At 34.4% G+C, this 15,807-nt stretch overlaps 1 protein-coding gene across 10 annotated transcripts in view; it reads left to right on the plus strand.

The window, feature by feature from the left end:
* The window catches only part of LCORL (ligand dependent nuclear receptor corepressor like), an 85,645-nt gene that overhangs the window by 54,953 nt on the left and 14,885 nt on the right, over positions 1–15,807 (plus strand). For 4 of the 10 annotated variants that reach the window (XM_055700856.1, XM_055700859.1, XM_055700861.1 and 1 more), the window contains 2 exons: positions 984–1,074; positions 10,305–15,174. The exons of 1 other annotated variant lie outside the window; for it this stretch is intronic. In XM_055700856.1, the coding sequence (XP_055556831.1) occupies positions 984–1,074; positions 10,305–15,174 (4,961 nt within the window). Of the gene's footprint in view, positions 1–983; positions 1,075–2,490; positions 6,808–10,304; positions 15,179–15,807 lie in introns of those variants that run through there. 5 more of the 10 variants (XM_055700857.1, XM_055700862.1, XM_055700863.1 and 2 more) reach the window with 5 other exon arrangements.

Genomic DNA, 15,807 nt, shown 5'->3' on the forward strand with positions numbered 1-15,807 from the left:
AGCTCAGGCACACAAAACAGCACAAGTTTGAAACAGAGAACCAAGGAAGAAAGGTATGAAATTAAATGTATTTAGGGGATTTATCTGTAATTTAAATGTGATTAAAAAAAAAAACCAACAAAAACCAAAGACTTAAACCAGGAGGAATATTTCAGGTGCTAACTAGTTTCTTTAATTTTTAACATTCTTAAATACTGATTTTAAAAAATACTGTTTTCTATTTCAATACCTCATAGACTTCAGCAGCCAACTAAATCTTGAATTTAACATTTGCCAATGACTTAACAGGGTGGACTCCCACCTAGTCTAGGTCTTTTCACTTCTCTAGTTTCTTTATTACATAGATGTGGGGGCAGCAGGGTAATAAGTGTAAACAAACCTTTTATGACATGTCTCATATATTTAAAACGCTATATTGGGCTTGAGCTTTCATCCCAGTAACAGGGCTATTACTTTCTCATCCAGTAGCCTGGTCTGGTCTCATAGCTGACCCTGCTCTGAGGAAGGGGTTCATCTAGAGACCTCTTGAAATCCCTATTAGCCTGAAATATCCTGTAAGCCTATGATTTAGTTATGTCAGTTTTCACTGTAAGACTTGTTTGTTTACAGTATGTAAATGTGAATATATGGATGATAATAATATTATCAAGTGTATTGCCTTGGTTGCCTTGAAAGTAAACAACGCTATATATATACGTGCATATGTCATTTTTAGGAAAGCGGTCACGTGTTTAAGGCAGATTCTTCTTTTAGATTTTATTCTTTCTGAGTGGATTTTTTTTTTTAGTTTTAAAAAGTTTTATTACAAATCAAATATATAAACCAATTTGCTGACATCTGACATTGTTAAAGGAATAAGATGTCAGAAATTTTACAGGATAAAGTAACTCCTTAAAAATTGTGCCATAGGTACAAACACTTGCTAATACAGTTTCTGAGATCATCCTTAAACAACTGCTATCACCACTACTCGTTCTTTGCAGGGGATGGAGTGCTAGATCTCTCTACAAAGAAAAGCGCAAGGTTGGAAGAACCAAAATATGATCCATTGTGTTCTGAAAACTCAGTGTCTGGGTAAGCAACATTTAGGACTCTCTTCAGCTTATGTAAAAGACAATCCAGGTTTCTCTTCTCTGAAGTCAGGGTTTATGTTCATAACATATTTGTATATACTGACACACACATGTGGTTCCTATTTTGCTTTCAAAAGAATTTTTGTCATTCATAGGTGTGTGTCTACGTATATATCATATGTTTCATTTGTCTTTTTCCTTTTTTTCTGTTTAAAGAAAAGTTATCAGAACAATCACCAAACTTTAGTTCATGTTACTAAAAATGAACTGAAAATTGATTACATAACACAGTAAAAGTAATAGCACAGTAGAAGAAAATGTAAAGATATTCTTTCAGAGTTTATTTAGGAAACGTCAATTTTGGACAAAAATGACCATGTTAATATTTTAGACTTAAAATATTCTTCAGCTAACATGAACAAATTAAATTACTATTATCTATACTATTCCTTAATAAGAGAGAGAGGGAGCAAGCGTGTGAGAGAGAGCTCTTATCATCATACTTCTACTTACATCATGGTTCTGACTATGGTGTGTGGTGGCAAATGGTTAAATTTCTTTATTCAGCAACAAAAACATTATTGCATCTGCTGAAAGCTACCACAAATCTAGTGAAACACATTGTTTTGTTGGATTTTGTTATTATCTTGGCATCCTCCCATCCACTAGCCATAGCAGGACCCTTTTTGTCACCTGTACGTCTTACCAGATAACTTATTACAAATAGGACTACAAAGCAGTATTTGAATGATGTAAAAATGCATTTTATTAATTTGCTGATATGAAGAAGTTTTAAAATTAATATGACTTTGTAATTAGAGAGCTGTAAATAGTGGCTAGAAGTTTTTAACACTGTGTTTTATTTTGCCAAAATGGACTTGATTGTTAGCTTCAGCACTTTATCTTACTGTTGTAGAAAGCCTAGTTTTGTGTAAGTCTGGGATGTTTGTGTGTAGTTATGTACTTATTGCTGCAAATTTTCTATGAGGGGGTTGACTCTTTTATTACTTGTTTAGCGGTAACGTCACGTTTCTACTAACAAAAACTCCTTCAGGATTTGGGTATTTAATGGAACGTTAATTGTATAATTAAAACTATAACAGTGTTGCTCTGCAAGTATGCGAACAAGGGAACATAGCAAGCACATGAGAATATTGCCAATACTGAGCTAGGATATAAAGTTCTTGGAAGGGCTGCTGTAGAAGCCAGCGTATGATTTTTGACACACTGTCCTACCAGAACTGTAACATTTTGCTAGGATAATCATTTAACTACCACAGCTCAAAGGCTTAAAAGTATCAGAAGCAGTGATGTTACCGAAGCAAGGAGTATAATAAAGGAGTGGACCCTTCCCTTCCATAGCTGTGTGAGAGTCTCTCATACATCAGTTTACCATCGTTTCATTCCATCCATCCAGGAGACTACACAGACACAGAGAGGACTATGTGGAAAGAAGTGCTGAGTTTGCAGATGGTTTGCTCTCAAAAGCTTTGAAAGACATTCAGTCTGGAGCACTGGACATAAATAAAGCAGGCATACTTTATGGCATACCTCAAAAAACTTTACTTCTCCACTTAGAAGCCTTACCAGCAGGAAAGCCTGCACCTTTTAAAAACAAAACTCGAGATTTCAATGATAGTTATTCATTTAAAGACAGTAAAGAAACTTGTGCAGTCCTACAAAAAGTAGCCTTGTGGGCAAGAGCTCAAGCAGAGCGCACAGAAAAAAGTAAACTCAGTCTACTTGAAACCTCAGAATTAAAATTCCCAACAGCTTCCAGTTACCTCCACCAGTTAACTCTACAGAGAATGGTCACTCAGTTTAAAGAAAAAAGTGAAAATCTACAGTATGAAACTTCAAGTCCTACTGTACAATTAAAAATTCCTCAGCTAAGAATAAGTTCTGTGTCCAAACCACAGTCTGATACTGCTGGTCTTCTGGATGTTATGTACCACGTTTCTAAAACCTCCTCAGTCTTAGAAGGATCAGCTCTTCAAAAATTGAAAAATATACTTCCTAAACAGAACAAAATTGAATGTTCTGGACCTGTAACTCACTCAAGTGTTGACTCCTACTTTCTGCATGGGGACCTCTCTCCTTTGTGTCTTAATGCTAAGAATGGGACAGTAGATGGAACCTCAGAAAACACAGAAGATAGTTTGGATCGTAAAGATAATAAGCAACCAAGAAAAAAACGTGGCCGCTATCGGCAGTATGATCATGAAATAATGGAAGAAGCAATTGCAATGGTAATGAGTGGGAAAATGAGTGTTTCCAAAGCACAAGGAATTTATGGGGTACCTCACAGCACTTTAGAATATAAAGTAAAAGAAAGATCTGGAACATTGAAGACTCCGCCGAAGAAGAAACTCCGATTACCAGATACTGGCTTATTTAATATGACAGATTCAGGGACTGGCAGCTGCAAAAATAGTAGCAAGCCTGTGTAGAAAGAATAATTCTTAGCAAATTGTTTTGTGTGTGTGTATATGTATGTCTGTATACACACACTATGTGAGAAATACATATGCTCACTCTGACAGAAGACGTGAAATTATACAGTTCAAAAACCACATACATGCCTTTTGAAAAATAGTTTTATTCAGGGTTTTCACTGTGGACAGAATTATAGAGTTGCTCACTTAATTCTGATAGTGTGTATTTAATATAATCCTTGTATAAATAGGTGAAAAGATTCAGGTTTTATTTAGTAGTCAATAGCATAAAGATGTTTTGGGAAAACAAGTATTTGTCATGTGAAGCATAATTTTTAATTGGTGAAGAACACCCTACCCATTCAATAATCCATCTTATTATGGAAATACACAACCAAGGGTTAGCAGACTTTTATACTTCACAGAATACTTGCAATAAATTGTAAGTAACTCAGATTATACAAATCAAGGGTTTGTTTTTTTTAAAGAGCTAGTTCCTTACAAGGAAGTGGATTTGTGAAGTATTAGTAGGGTATAGTACATTCTGTGAAAGAAAAAAAGTTCGTTACTTAAATATCCAATACAAGTAAGGAAAACATTTCATTACTAAAAATGTGTGTTTAGCAGGCATAAACTGCATTTTTTTATCATTTTAAGAAAATTTTGTTGTTTGTTTAGAAAGAAATTGGTGTTTACAAAGTGTACACTTATGAAATCTGAGAAATTACTGTAGTTATAGAATTATTAAATATGAAGATGAAATACTAAGAACATAAAATAATTTAAACTTTAACATAATTTTCCTTTTTAGTTTGACAAATAAGGTAACTTGTAAGGTTTAAAAAGAAAGTTGGAATGCAACTTAGAGCATGTTCATAATGTGCACAGAATGAGCTTGAGAATGATTTGGGTTTGTTTGGGTTTTTTTTGTTTAAACGTGATGGTTAGTTGATGTTATGACTACTTAAAATTTATTTAAGGATTGTGTCACACTCCTATTGAAAAACCTCACTGTAACTGTAATGTATTTGCTGCTGTGACATTTCAAAACATTTTCAGTTTATCAAAATGAATACCAAGTTACATCATCATTTTGCTAATAACCAAATTTGCAGTTCAGGGTCTTGATAGAAATACAAATATTAAATGGTGAAGCTGTTTTGAACTTTCAAGAATATAAATTCTTTATAAATTTGGTGGCTAGAAGTTAGGCAGTTCACTTTAAATATGTGACTTTTAATAGAATTTAAGGGAGACCAATTACCTTCTTATTGCAGTTTTTACATGAATTTCAAAGTATTCACATTGGACTTTATATCATACTTAATTTTTTGTGTAATATCACAAAGTATATGTCTACATATGAAGAATGGGGGCTTGCTTCATACAGTCAATACTGAACATCAATGCCCTTTTCCTCTCCAAATGTTATTTTTTCTGTATACATCTAATTTGGCATAGAAAAAGACTTTTCTCCAACTTTTTATACATTTGGTGCATATGCATGATTTTTTATCCCCACTTAAATTTGCAGGTGTATAGGTTAATGATATAAATGAAACAGGACATCAGACGCATATGGGCCACATCAGGTAATTTGATTTATAGATAAACTTGCCATTAAATTCAGTGGAGAGCATACTGCAATATTGATGGCAAAATCTAGCCCATATTTATTAATGCTACTAAAAAATAACTTCCATTTTAAAACAGGATAATCCTTTGAAACTGCACAACCAATGTCTCAGTTCTTTGGTCTCTCAGATCTATACTGAATCTTCTTCAGTGGTGAAGGTTTACTTGCATATTACAGAATGAATCCTTTTTTGAAGCAGAAGTGTACCTGATAACAAGGAGGTCACAAAACAGCAGATGTCAGGGTCATCTTTTTGTTTTGAAAGAATTAAGCCATATTTTGTGAGGGACAGAAGGATTAATTTGTGAATATATCCCCACTGAAAAATGAAGCTGAAAAAAACTTAAATGTTTCAAGATTTGTCTTTATACAGTTTTACTTGCAAAAATTTTGGGCTTCAATATATTGCCTAATATTTGTACCGTACTGATGTTTTCTACTTCTCAGACAATGTTATAAATATCAGTCAGAAGTTTATATTGAAGGCAAGTTACAGTCTTTTTATGTCATTTAAAAGATGACCTGACCAAAAAATTAACAGGATTCATAAAATCAGGGATCATTTTACTATTGACTTAACAGTACTCAGTAGTTTTGTATGTAATATTATAATTAATTTTCAGCATTTTAGTACTTGTATTTATTTTTTGGTCAGAAATAGTATATTAAAATATTTTTTGATAGTTTATAGATTATACTCAACCTGTAAGTGTTTAAAGAACAGAATATTTGTTTCTAATTATTAGGCTAACCTTTGATTACACAACTAAGGAAAGGCAGGGAAATGTGTAGATTCTCCTCCCCCAACCCCTATGTATTCCATTAAATGTCATTTAAATTACACATTTTGAACTGTTTTGTATATTCAGTTACCAGTCACTACTTAGTAATTGACAATTTCTGAAAATTCCTGTTTCAGCAGAATTTTAAATGAAGGCGAAAGCAAGCCCTACATGCTTTCTACTTATTTGAATGTTTCTCAAGTATTTTATATTAAAAAACAGTGCCTCTGTTTTTAGAACTACTGCTCAGTAAAGCTGTTTAAACCATTTCTGGTAGCTAATGACAATTTTATATTAAATTGTATATTAACTTTAGTGAGACTGATTTTTTTAGTTGTTTACAGTACAAATACTTGTATTTGTTTTTTAATTGCAGTATTTCCATTGTCGCAGTAATTTAGTAAAACTCTGTGGCTGCCTTGATTTTTGACAGATTTTTGTTAACAACTGATTTTTAGGCAATTAGTTATATTTATGCATAAATCAATTGCACTATAATTCATGAATTATTTATTACAATATTTTCTAATGAACTCCATGTATTTGTCTTGTGTTGTAAATGTACTGTAATTCTGTTTCTTCTTTGTGTTGTTATATTCCTAAATCTGATTGTATGAATTTAATTGTTTAGTTAACGTGTTTCTACGTTGTAATTTGTAGTAAAGCACTTCAATGCTTTTGCACATAAATTTACAACACTGATGTGTGATTGATTTTGCTCATTCAGTAAAAAAAAAAAAGAAAGAAACAAAAACCTGTACACTGACTCATTTGACTTACTCCTGAGGCACAAGTTTATTAGCAGTGGCATAAGATAAAGAACTGTACGAATTAAGCACATAATGACTAATGTACTATGAGAATTTTATATATCAGAAATAGTAGCTTTAAGGAAGGAAGATTTTGTAGAAATTATACATAAATGAGAAGATATTCAGAAAACTGATTTTATAATAGTTACATCCTTTAGTTTGCAGCTAAAAATTATCTATTATATATTACAGATAATATATAGCTTTTTTGAAGGATTTATTTAGTGAAGTCAGAAAACAAACATTTCTCTGAGACAAATTTATATTTCTAGAATAGTTCTCTACTGTTTGTATGAGTACCTGAGAGTATGTTCTGTTTCCAGTTTTGTTCCTGTTCCCAGCCTGCAAAGAAGTTGCTAGATTGATCCATCTTACCTGTTTCTGGATGACAGAGGATAGAACGCTAGGGAAGGACATCTTTTGGGAGTCCTCTGATAGAGCTCTTTCCTGATAGTTTTTGGATTTGTGGAGGAGGCAAAGGTTTACTTTTTTACACATAAAATAACATGCTGAAAGGCTAGTACGTAACCCCATCACATCTCTGCCTTTGTGCCAGTTTTGGACACCGGTCAATGCCCACTCCATGCTATTAACTACCCCTGCCCTCTAGCAGGGAAATAGTGTCACTCCGTGCGTAACTTTTTTGTCTTCAGAGATACTGTGCACAAAAGGTACCGGGGGAGCAGTGCATATTGATCCTCACACCTCTCAGCCTCTCCATTTCTTACCCACTCTTTTATAGCCATCTTTTTTTCTTGTGATTTGTAGGTAGCATAAGACTTCTGAGAAGGAAGTATGCAGTTGTGAGGGTGATAGCTCTTCCTTCTGTGAAATTACTGTTTAAGCCTTTTATCTTGAGGATAGTCTAAACTACTGTATGACAACACAAATTCAAAGGACTATAGGAAGAAATTATGGGAAACCAAAATATAATTCCATAATTATATTGAAAAGTTACTAAAAATTAGTTTGTTTAAAAATATAGACATCTCTATAGAGAGACAGTTTGAAAAAAATGTGTTGCTCTAACATTCTAAGTTGGTTGCCATTTAGGAACAGAGCTTACTACGCGGATAAGTAAGGGACTAATGTGTTTTCACAGACTTGGAAGAACATTTGGAGCGTGGTACCACTACAGTAGAATAGATGAAGTTAAGTTGTCTGTGGTCTTTAGAAACTAACACACGTGAAAGGAAAGCAGTTGATAGATGTTATGCAAGGGTAGATAACCAGGAAAGAAATCATATTGGAAGAATGTCCAATATGTCTATGATAACCAGGATATTACTTTATGTAACAGGCTGATCTCCACATAGCAAATTCAAAGCAGTTTTGAGGCTTTTGGAAGTTTTGGTTACTGACTGAGAAGGTTTTAGGGCTCTGGAAGTTTCTCCCAACAATGAGTATAATATAAATAGTAGTTACGAATACAGGTCCTCTACAATTAGAGCTCTGCAGTGAAACTCCATCAGACATACCTTGCAAGTCTAGACAGACAGACAGATAACTGTCCAGAGGTTCAGTCTAAAGACTGTACTACAGCCTTCTTTTTAGCAAATGAGTACTTAACAAATTTACTGCAACTTACAAAATAGTACTGAAGACCTAGTGCCGTGTTCATCTTTTTCTGTCTGGCCTTTCAGAACATTACTTAATTAAAGTCATAGTGCTGGGGAGGGCAATTAATTTTTATCCGTAATTGTATTACTGGAATAAGCTTTGATTTCACAAGTGTAGTGATAATGTTTCAACACCTCATGACTCCTGAGTTTGTGGGACTGAGTCACTCAGACTCTCCTCAGTGAAGTGGAGGAGAGTTTAACTGTTCGAAAACAGTTAAATCCTGATAATGATGTGCCCTTGAATAATGCTGGTTTTACTTTAGGTTGCAAGTGGAAAGGGTTTTTTTTTCTTTTTAAGTCTTCAATTATTTCAGTTTAAAAATAATTGCAATTTCAGCTAGTACCATCACAATTATCTTAAGCTTTTATGAGTTAGTTATCATCTAGATGCTTGATTTTGAATATATTCTGTTTCATACTGAATATTGCAGGAGAAGGAAGAAACATAAGGAATGACTAAGTGTAATTGGCTGTCTTTAAGCTCTAAACATTAAAATCCGTGTGGGTCAATAAAAGTACAAATTTGCATGTGTAACTTCCAGTTAGAAACCTGAAGCTAAAAGTTATTATTGATGCTAAAAACATCAGGTATGAGCTAATTAATGAATAGGTAACTTTATGTAAATACAGCACATTAAATTTAAAATATGTTTGTTCCTCGATAATACAGTTGTAAGCCTAATCAAAATGAATTTTTGCAAAGTGCAGGCTTAAATGCAAAAAACGGGAGATAATAGTAGGGCAAAAAGTTAGTGTCATGTTCAGAGTTTGGTGATATGTTTAAACAATACATACTTTTCTAAAACAGAATTCCTCTAACCTTTTCTGTCCATGCAATTGGTTTCAGTAAAACATTTGAATTAGGTGTTAACTATCTGTTGATAGTTGCTATCCAGCAAAAGGATTTTGTATTTAATTGAAGAAATATCTGTATTAATTTCTACCATGGAAAACTTTCAGCTTTTCAATATAAATGATTGATTAGGTAAGTAGTGACATTAGTTTTAATAATTTATAAGAAATCAATTAAATAGTTAAGGTAGTGTAAGTGATCTTATTTTGAGTTAATATTTTTGAGAACAACGTCTCAGAAGTCTTATTTAGATATAGGCCTACCCTGTATTCGAGATTTAAAGGATATTAATCTTTGTCACAGAAGTGGTTTATTCCAGTGGTGATTATCTCTGTTTCTGTTTAAAGAAGGAATCCGTGTGTGTGTGTGCATGCACGCGTGTATGTGTGTCTAATATATCGCAATGAGGAGCCTGTGATGCACCACTGTCATTTATTTAAAAACTAGAAGAAAACTCTTATCTGCAAAGAACAGTGACAGTAGCAAGTGGCTATTTTTTTCAATATTCCATTAGCCTATTAAGTGTTCTTTAAAAATATTTAAACAAAAATGTCTTTAGAAGGATCTTTTGAGTATCCTGAAGAGCATTTGATACACTTTAATGTATGAACAGCTTAGGGTGGGATTCAGGAGAGATGGATCCATTCTTGTCTCTGCCACAACCTTTGAATTGTGACCTTAGGCAAGTAATTTACCCTCTCTGTGCCTCAGTTTGTGAAATGGGAGTAATACGAAGCTCCTTAGGTTCTTGGTGAGGTTTTTCTTTAATGACTAAGGTAGTCTGATATATCAGAAAGTTAACATTCTTTAATCTCCTATCTAAATTACTTTTAGATATGAGAAGCTATGTTTCAAACTATTCTTTTTGTCCCTTAATTTCTTCCTGATTATTTTACTTATAACAGGACTATCGCTGCTATAAAATGCACATCATTGCTAGTGACACTTGCAAGTATGATTGAATAGTGCAAATAGAACAGAACTGTTTTGCAAACTTCAGGGGTTTAGGCTTGAGTTTAACCATTATAACAAGTATTAGATATGGTGTTTACTGTAATTTATATTTTGTTTTGATTTGTTTTCATTTTCAGTTCAAGCTCAACAGCTGATGCAAATTCAGAGGAAACAGCTAATTTGGAAAAAGGAAAATCAACACTAAACAAAGTTTTGGAGTCTTTTTGTTCATATCACTGGCAACAGACTTTGGCTATGTTAAAATTTTTAATACAAGATGAAAATGTTCCTATAGTTTGCAGTTGCAAGCAAACACATTTGGTCCACTCTGAAACTCCCAATTCCCTTACTGAAGAGGATGTTCACATTTCATTTTGCAATTGCAATGGACATATGCTAACAAAAAGGTGCTGTTTACAAAATCAACAACCAAACACTTGTTTACCACCTCTGTCTGTCTGTATTAAAGATTTCCATTCTTTGTCATGCCAAGCTGTAGCAATGGGATGTATTAAGACAATGATGAACAAAGCATGTAGTTCTCATAAGTATTGTGCTGAACAAATGCAAAATTGTAACAGGCATTCTGTGAAAGCAGCAGCATGTACATACTCAACTAAGGACTGTGATCTCTTGAACAGCATTAAAAATTCAAATAGATCCCGCAGCCCATCACCGCCTCCGCTATCGCCTGTACAGAGTAAAGAATTTGAATCTTTGGAAGGATCTGTTATAGATTTTCCAACTTTAGACAATGACAAACTTGAAATATCCATCAACCAGCCTCCATCCCTCTTGCCAGCGGAAGGAAACGCAGGAGAATTTGAATATGAAGGTAGAACATGCAGAGGAAAAGAGACCAAATATTCAGATGGAATGTTGCTAGCAACAGACCAAGAAAGCAACAATTACTATGTAACTTCTGAGAAGGCTGAGAAAGGTGAACATTCTTACATTTTTCAAGATTTAATGGATCGTATTAATGAAAAGTTAAAATCAATAGACACTACAGATATAGCAACAAATCTTCTAAAACTTTCTAGCAGTGACAGGGCACCAGAAAATGATGTCAAATTAGGAGACTTCATAACATCTCTCTTGCATAATGCTAAGGCAAGTGATTACAGCTTTATGGAATTACTTCGCCAACATGATAAACAAATGGAAAATAAAATTATCCAAACAAGATTTCGCAAGCGTCAGGAAACTTTATGTGCAATGTATAATTCTCCTGATTCACCGTTCATTCGGCGACAATCTTTGCAAATCAAGAGGGAGCTTGCAAGCCTTGATGAAACTCTTGTAAGAAAAAAATCAATTTCTGAGAGAAATGCAAAGAAATCTACAAAAAAATTTGACAAAATATATCCAAATAAAAGACACAGTTTTACGGTGGTAGAAGATGACACTTTGCAACATTTTGAAAGTAATCCATATGTGAATTGCCAAACCAAACCAATGTGCTTTCCAGTTCACCAAACAGAGTCTTTCGAACTACCTCTTACTAATTTTCAAACCAGCCCCAGCTTTTTAGTTCTTTCAGAAAACAGTGCTGTTGCAGCCAGCCAGGTAAAACTTGCAAACACACAAGGAGATTATGCAACCTTAAAAGAGACTGATGAGATTCCTTTAATGGACGAAAGTAATGGAAACTTGGGAAGAACTAAACGTAACATTGTGCCCCCTGGATGGTACTCTGTGTATGTAACGAACAATATTGTGTTTAGGAAGTCATCCAGTGCAAAAAAGTCTTTAGAAAGTTTGGAAAAAATGAAAATAAATAAAGATGTTCCTGCTGAAAGATGCAGTGACATAAGCAAAATTGTGAGAGACACAAATCTGCAAGTTGTTGTAGAGCGTTTAGAAGATACAATGAACTTTGCTAGAAAGACTAACAGCTCATTGTTGGATAGTTACAAAATCAGCCAAAAATTAAAAGAGAATGTTTATGAACAGTTTATGAACGCAGCTGCTAGAAGAGTCTTACCTTTCAATCTGAGTGAAATGGGATGCACAGGACAAAGCTTCCTTCCACGTTCACCTGTACTAAGCAGCAGTAAAATCAAAGCTCTGTGTGTGACAACAAAGAAACAAGAAATGGTTATAGATCAAGAAATTAGTGATAGCCTTTTGAGATCTCTGACCTTTGATTCATCCAGTTCAGCTTCCAATAATGGGGACTCGCATACAACTTCTGAAGCTGTGGAGATCTCATCTCCCTTAAACTACTCTAGTCCTATTAAGCTTATGTTTGTCTCTGAGGTTAATAGTAGTGAAGGAGTCAAATATACTTTGACATCTGCAGCTGCATCTTCTAAAGGAAGCACAGATATTTGTTTGTTTCAGGGGCATGCAAACACATTGTTAGACAAAAAGGCCGCAGGAGCTCTTTCTCATGCAATCTGTGTCAAGGATTGTGATTACAGTGAAAATGATACCAAGGAGGAGTCAAGCTGTGTTTATGCAGAAGCAATTACAAGTTCTTGTCCAGTTGGTCAAGCTAATTTAAATGATGCGAAACAGAATGACAAAGTTGCGGAGAAATCAAGCAGCAGTGAATCAGTTTTAAAAAGAAAACCTGGTAGACCAAAGAAAATAGGTCCTCAAGTTGTTAAGCAGGTTAAGAGACCTATTGGACGGCCTCCAAAACCAAAAATAGATGTGACTGAAAGCACAGAACCTAGACCTGAACTTAGCAGTGATAGTCGAGGTACCAAATCTGCTGCAGCAGTAATGGAAGAAGTTAATAGCAACAAAAACATTACTGTGACGGTTGTTTTTGGAAGGTCAAGAAGGACAAAGAGACATGTTTCTGAAGGTAATCTAAATGTAATCAGCATTCTGCCCACACAACGCCTTGATTCTAGTTTTGCCAATGACCACAGTAAAGCAAAGCATAGTGCAGAAACTGAAAATGCTTTGACTGAAATAGTAAGAGCCTTACAGAATTCTTCTACTGAAAACAAGGTCTGTGGTTATGACTATGTCAGACCTATCAAGAGTAACCTAGCGTCACCACATCCTTGCAGCAATATTATACAGCCAATTAAGAAACCATTAACCACCATTCGAAAACCCGGTAGGCCAGCAAAAGTAAAAATCTCTGGCATATCAGTAACTGTTAATAGGGTTTCACCTCAGGAAAGAAAAGTGAGTATTAGCAACTGTTTGCCTCCTTTGCAACAGCAGAATGTGTTGGAAAAAAACGTACCACAGGAGAGAAAAAATCAACTGTGCAATAATATAGGTCAAGTAAAGAGCATGCGGAAAGATTCTAGAGAGGATGGATCAAACAATGTTATCACAACAGTGTCAAGAAAACGTGAAATTCCATTGAGACATTCTGCTAGAGACAGAAAACCCTCGCTGCATTTTTTACATTCATTAGCATCTTCTAGTGCATTTACTTGTAGAAGTGCCTTACTACGTAAATCTTACAAACTCCATTTGAAAAAAGCTAAAGATCGAAAGGAAAAACACAGGAAATCAAGTCAGAGCACAGCATCCAAAGATACCTCAGAACTGAGAAATTCAGGAAATACAAAAAAGGGTCTTAAGGATGGTGAATTTGGGCCCATTAATGAAGTATCATTGGATCCCATTTTTTCATCGAATCCCTCTCTCAGGTGGTGGCCTATTTCCACTTCAAGTGACACTTTGTTGGAAGAACTAAATAATAGATTTGAACAGATAACTAATACCTGGTTGCGAGTGGGGGGAAATGAGTTTGATAAATGTGTATGTGAAAAAAGGGATCCCACTGAACAAGACTGTAGTACTGAAATATCAAATCCTTTAGACTCCTGCCTTGTAGAACTTGAAACATCACCTATAAGAATGCTTTTTCAGAAAAAGTGTAATATGAATGAACTCTGCACCTGGTTTATGCAAACTACAGAAACACAGTCTCTCTCTCTAGTGAGGAAGGCGAATGCCCGCAATCCTTTAGAAGTAGTTAGTACTAGAGAGGTAAAGATGGAAACTAAACAACCTGATCTTAGTACTTGCCCTTTCAGAAAGCACTTTAAAAAGTTTGCACTATCCTCTCCTTCTAAACCAGCAGGGAAATTACAAATATTACATAACATGGTGAGGTCTCCAGTCTTGAGCATGAAAAGTAATTTCACGTTAGCCAGATTAAAAAGAAATGAATTTAAGAAGTTACAGCATGATAGGTGGGGACAAACAAAAAAGCTCTATAATCAGCCTCCTGGAGGCTGGAAATCAAAAAAGAAAAATTTACAGTTCTTTTGCCAAAGCCAGTTGTTTAAAAGTACAAGTGGGGAAACCAATGATGAAATGCCCAAGCTCCAGGAAAAAAATACAGTAGAAATCCAGCCCACTCAGACTTTGGTTGAGTCTCAGAGTAGCCTCTTGCCAACTGAAAATGAAGCCAGAGATGCATTTGTTCAACAGATGATGGGATCTTCTGACTTTAACCCACATCCTGGTTTAACAAATATACTTAAGTCACATGCAGAGACAAATGGAACAATTTGCTGCCAACAAAATGTTAGAAAAGAACAAAGCCAAGATAAACTGTTTGAAAATACTTGGAAAACCAAAACCTTTAAAGATTGTAGGATATTTCTGAGAAAAATCAACCATATTGAGCAGCACAATTCATTTAAGTTAAATAATGTCATTTATTCTGCTGAAGCTGTTGAAAGTAAAAGCACTCAGACCTATATGGAAGAAAAAAGACATCCTCTTTTAAGGTCCCATTCTACTAAGCAAAATGCATTAAAGAAACAAGAAAATGAAATGGAAACATCTAAAGGATCTAATTCTTCTAAAGTGACTGAAAGGCTGGATAACCAGTTTCACAGCAGAAAATTAAGTAGTGTAAACCATGATGATAATCCTGCTGGTAGTTCTGAAGTTCTTATCAGAATAAACAAAAGAAAAACTCCACAATGGGAGACCACTGATACAAATATAAGAAAAAAGCATAAGAGACAGTCATGCAGTAGTGGACAAATGGCAACTTATTACCCAAAGTACCAAGTAGGTAAGTTCCTGTTCCCCCCTTCATCCTAAAATTCCAGTCTTTGGAATCTCCAAGAATTGGAGAAGTCAAACAACTAAGCACTTTGAATACTTTTTTTTTATTGCATGATACTCATTTTAATTTCAGGGAAGTCATGAAATTAAACATTGTATAGCATCAGAATAATGCAGAAAGTGCAATTTTAACTTGTATATAGTACTTTACACAAATCTTTCAGCTAAAATAGGTGTGTCACATTCTATTATGGTGATAAGACACCAAGATTAAAAAAAAAAAAAAAAGAGCTAACTAATGTAATTGAGATGGACAGACAACAGATTGAGTTATGGCATGTCTGAAGTCAGTCGCAACTGATTACTGATTTCAAAAGGAACAAAATATCACTCTGCTCTGTAGCTTCTTATATTGTGAGGAAGGGTAAATTATAAAATGAAAAAGAAATTCAGTGTATTAACATATAGTTGTTTAAAAGAAATCGTCATTGATTCTGATATAAATCTGTAATAGTTTTATAATTGTAGAGTAAAAAATAGTACTAGATACTTCTGAGAAGTATTCAGAGATCATTTTAACATCCATTCAACGCCAAATGAAATCTGCTGACTTTAAAGGGTTTGCACATTAAATCC

The sequence above is a fragment of the Falco cherrug genome, chromosome 1 (genome assembly GCF_023634085.1).
Source record: "Falco cherrug isolate bFalChe1 chromosome 1, bFalChe1.pri, whole genome shotgun sequence".
Lineage (NCBI taxonomy): Eukaryota > Metazoa > Chordata > Aves > Falconiformes > Falconidae > Falco > Falco cherrug.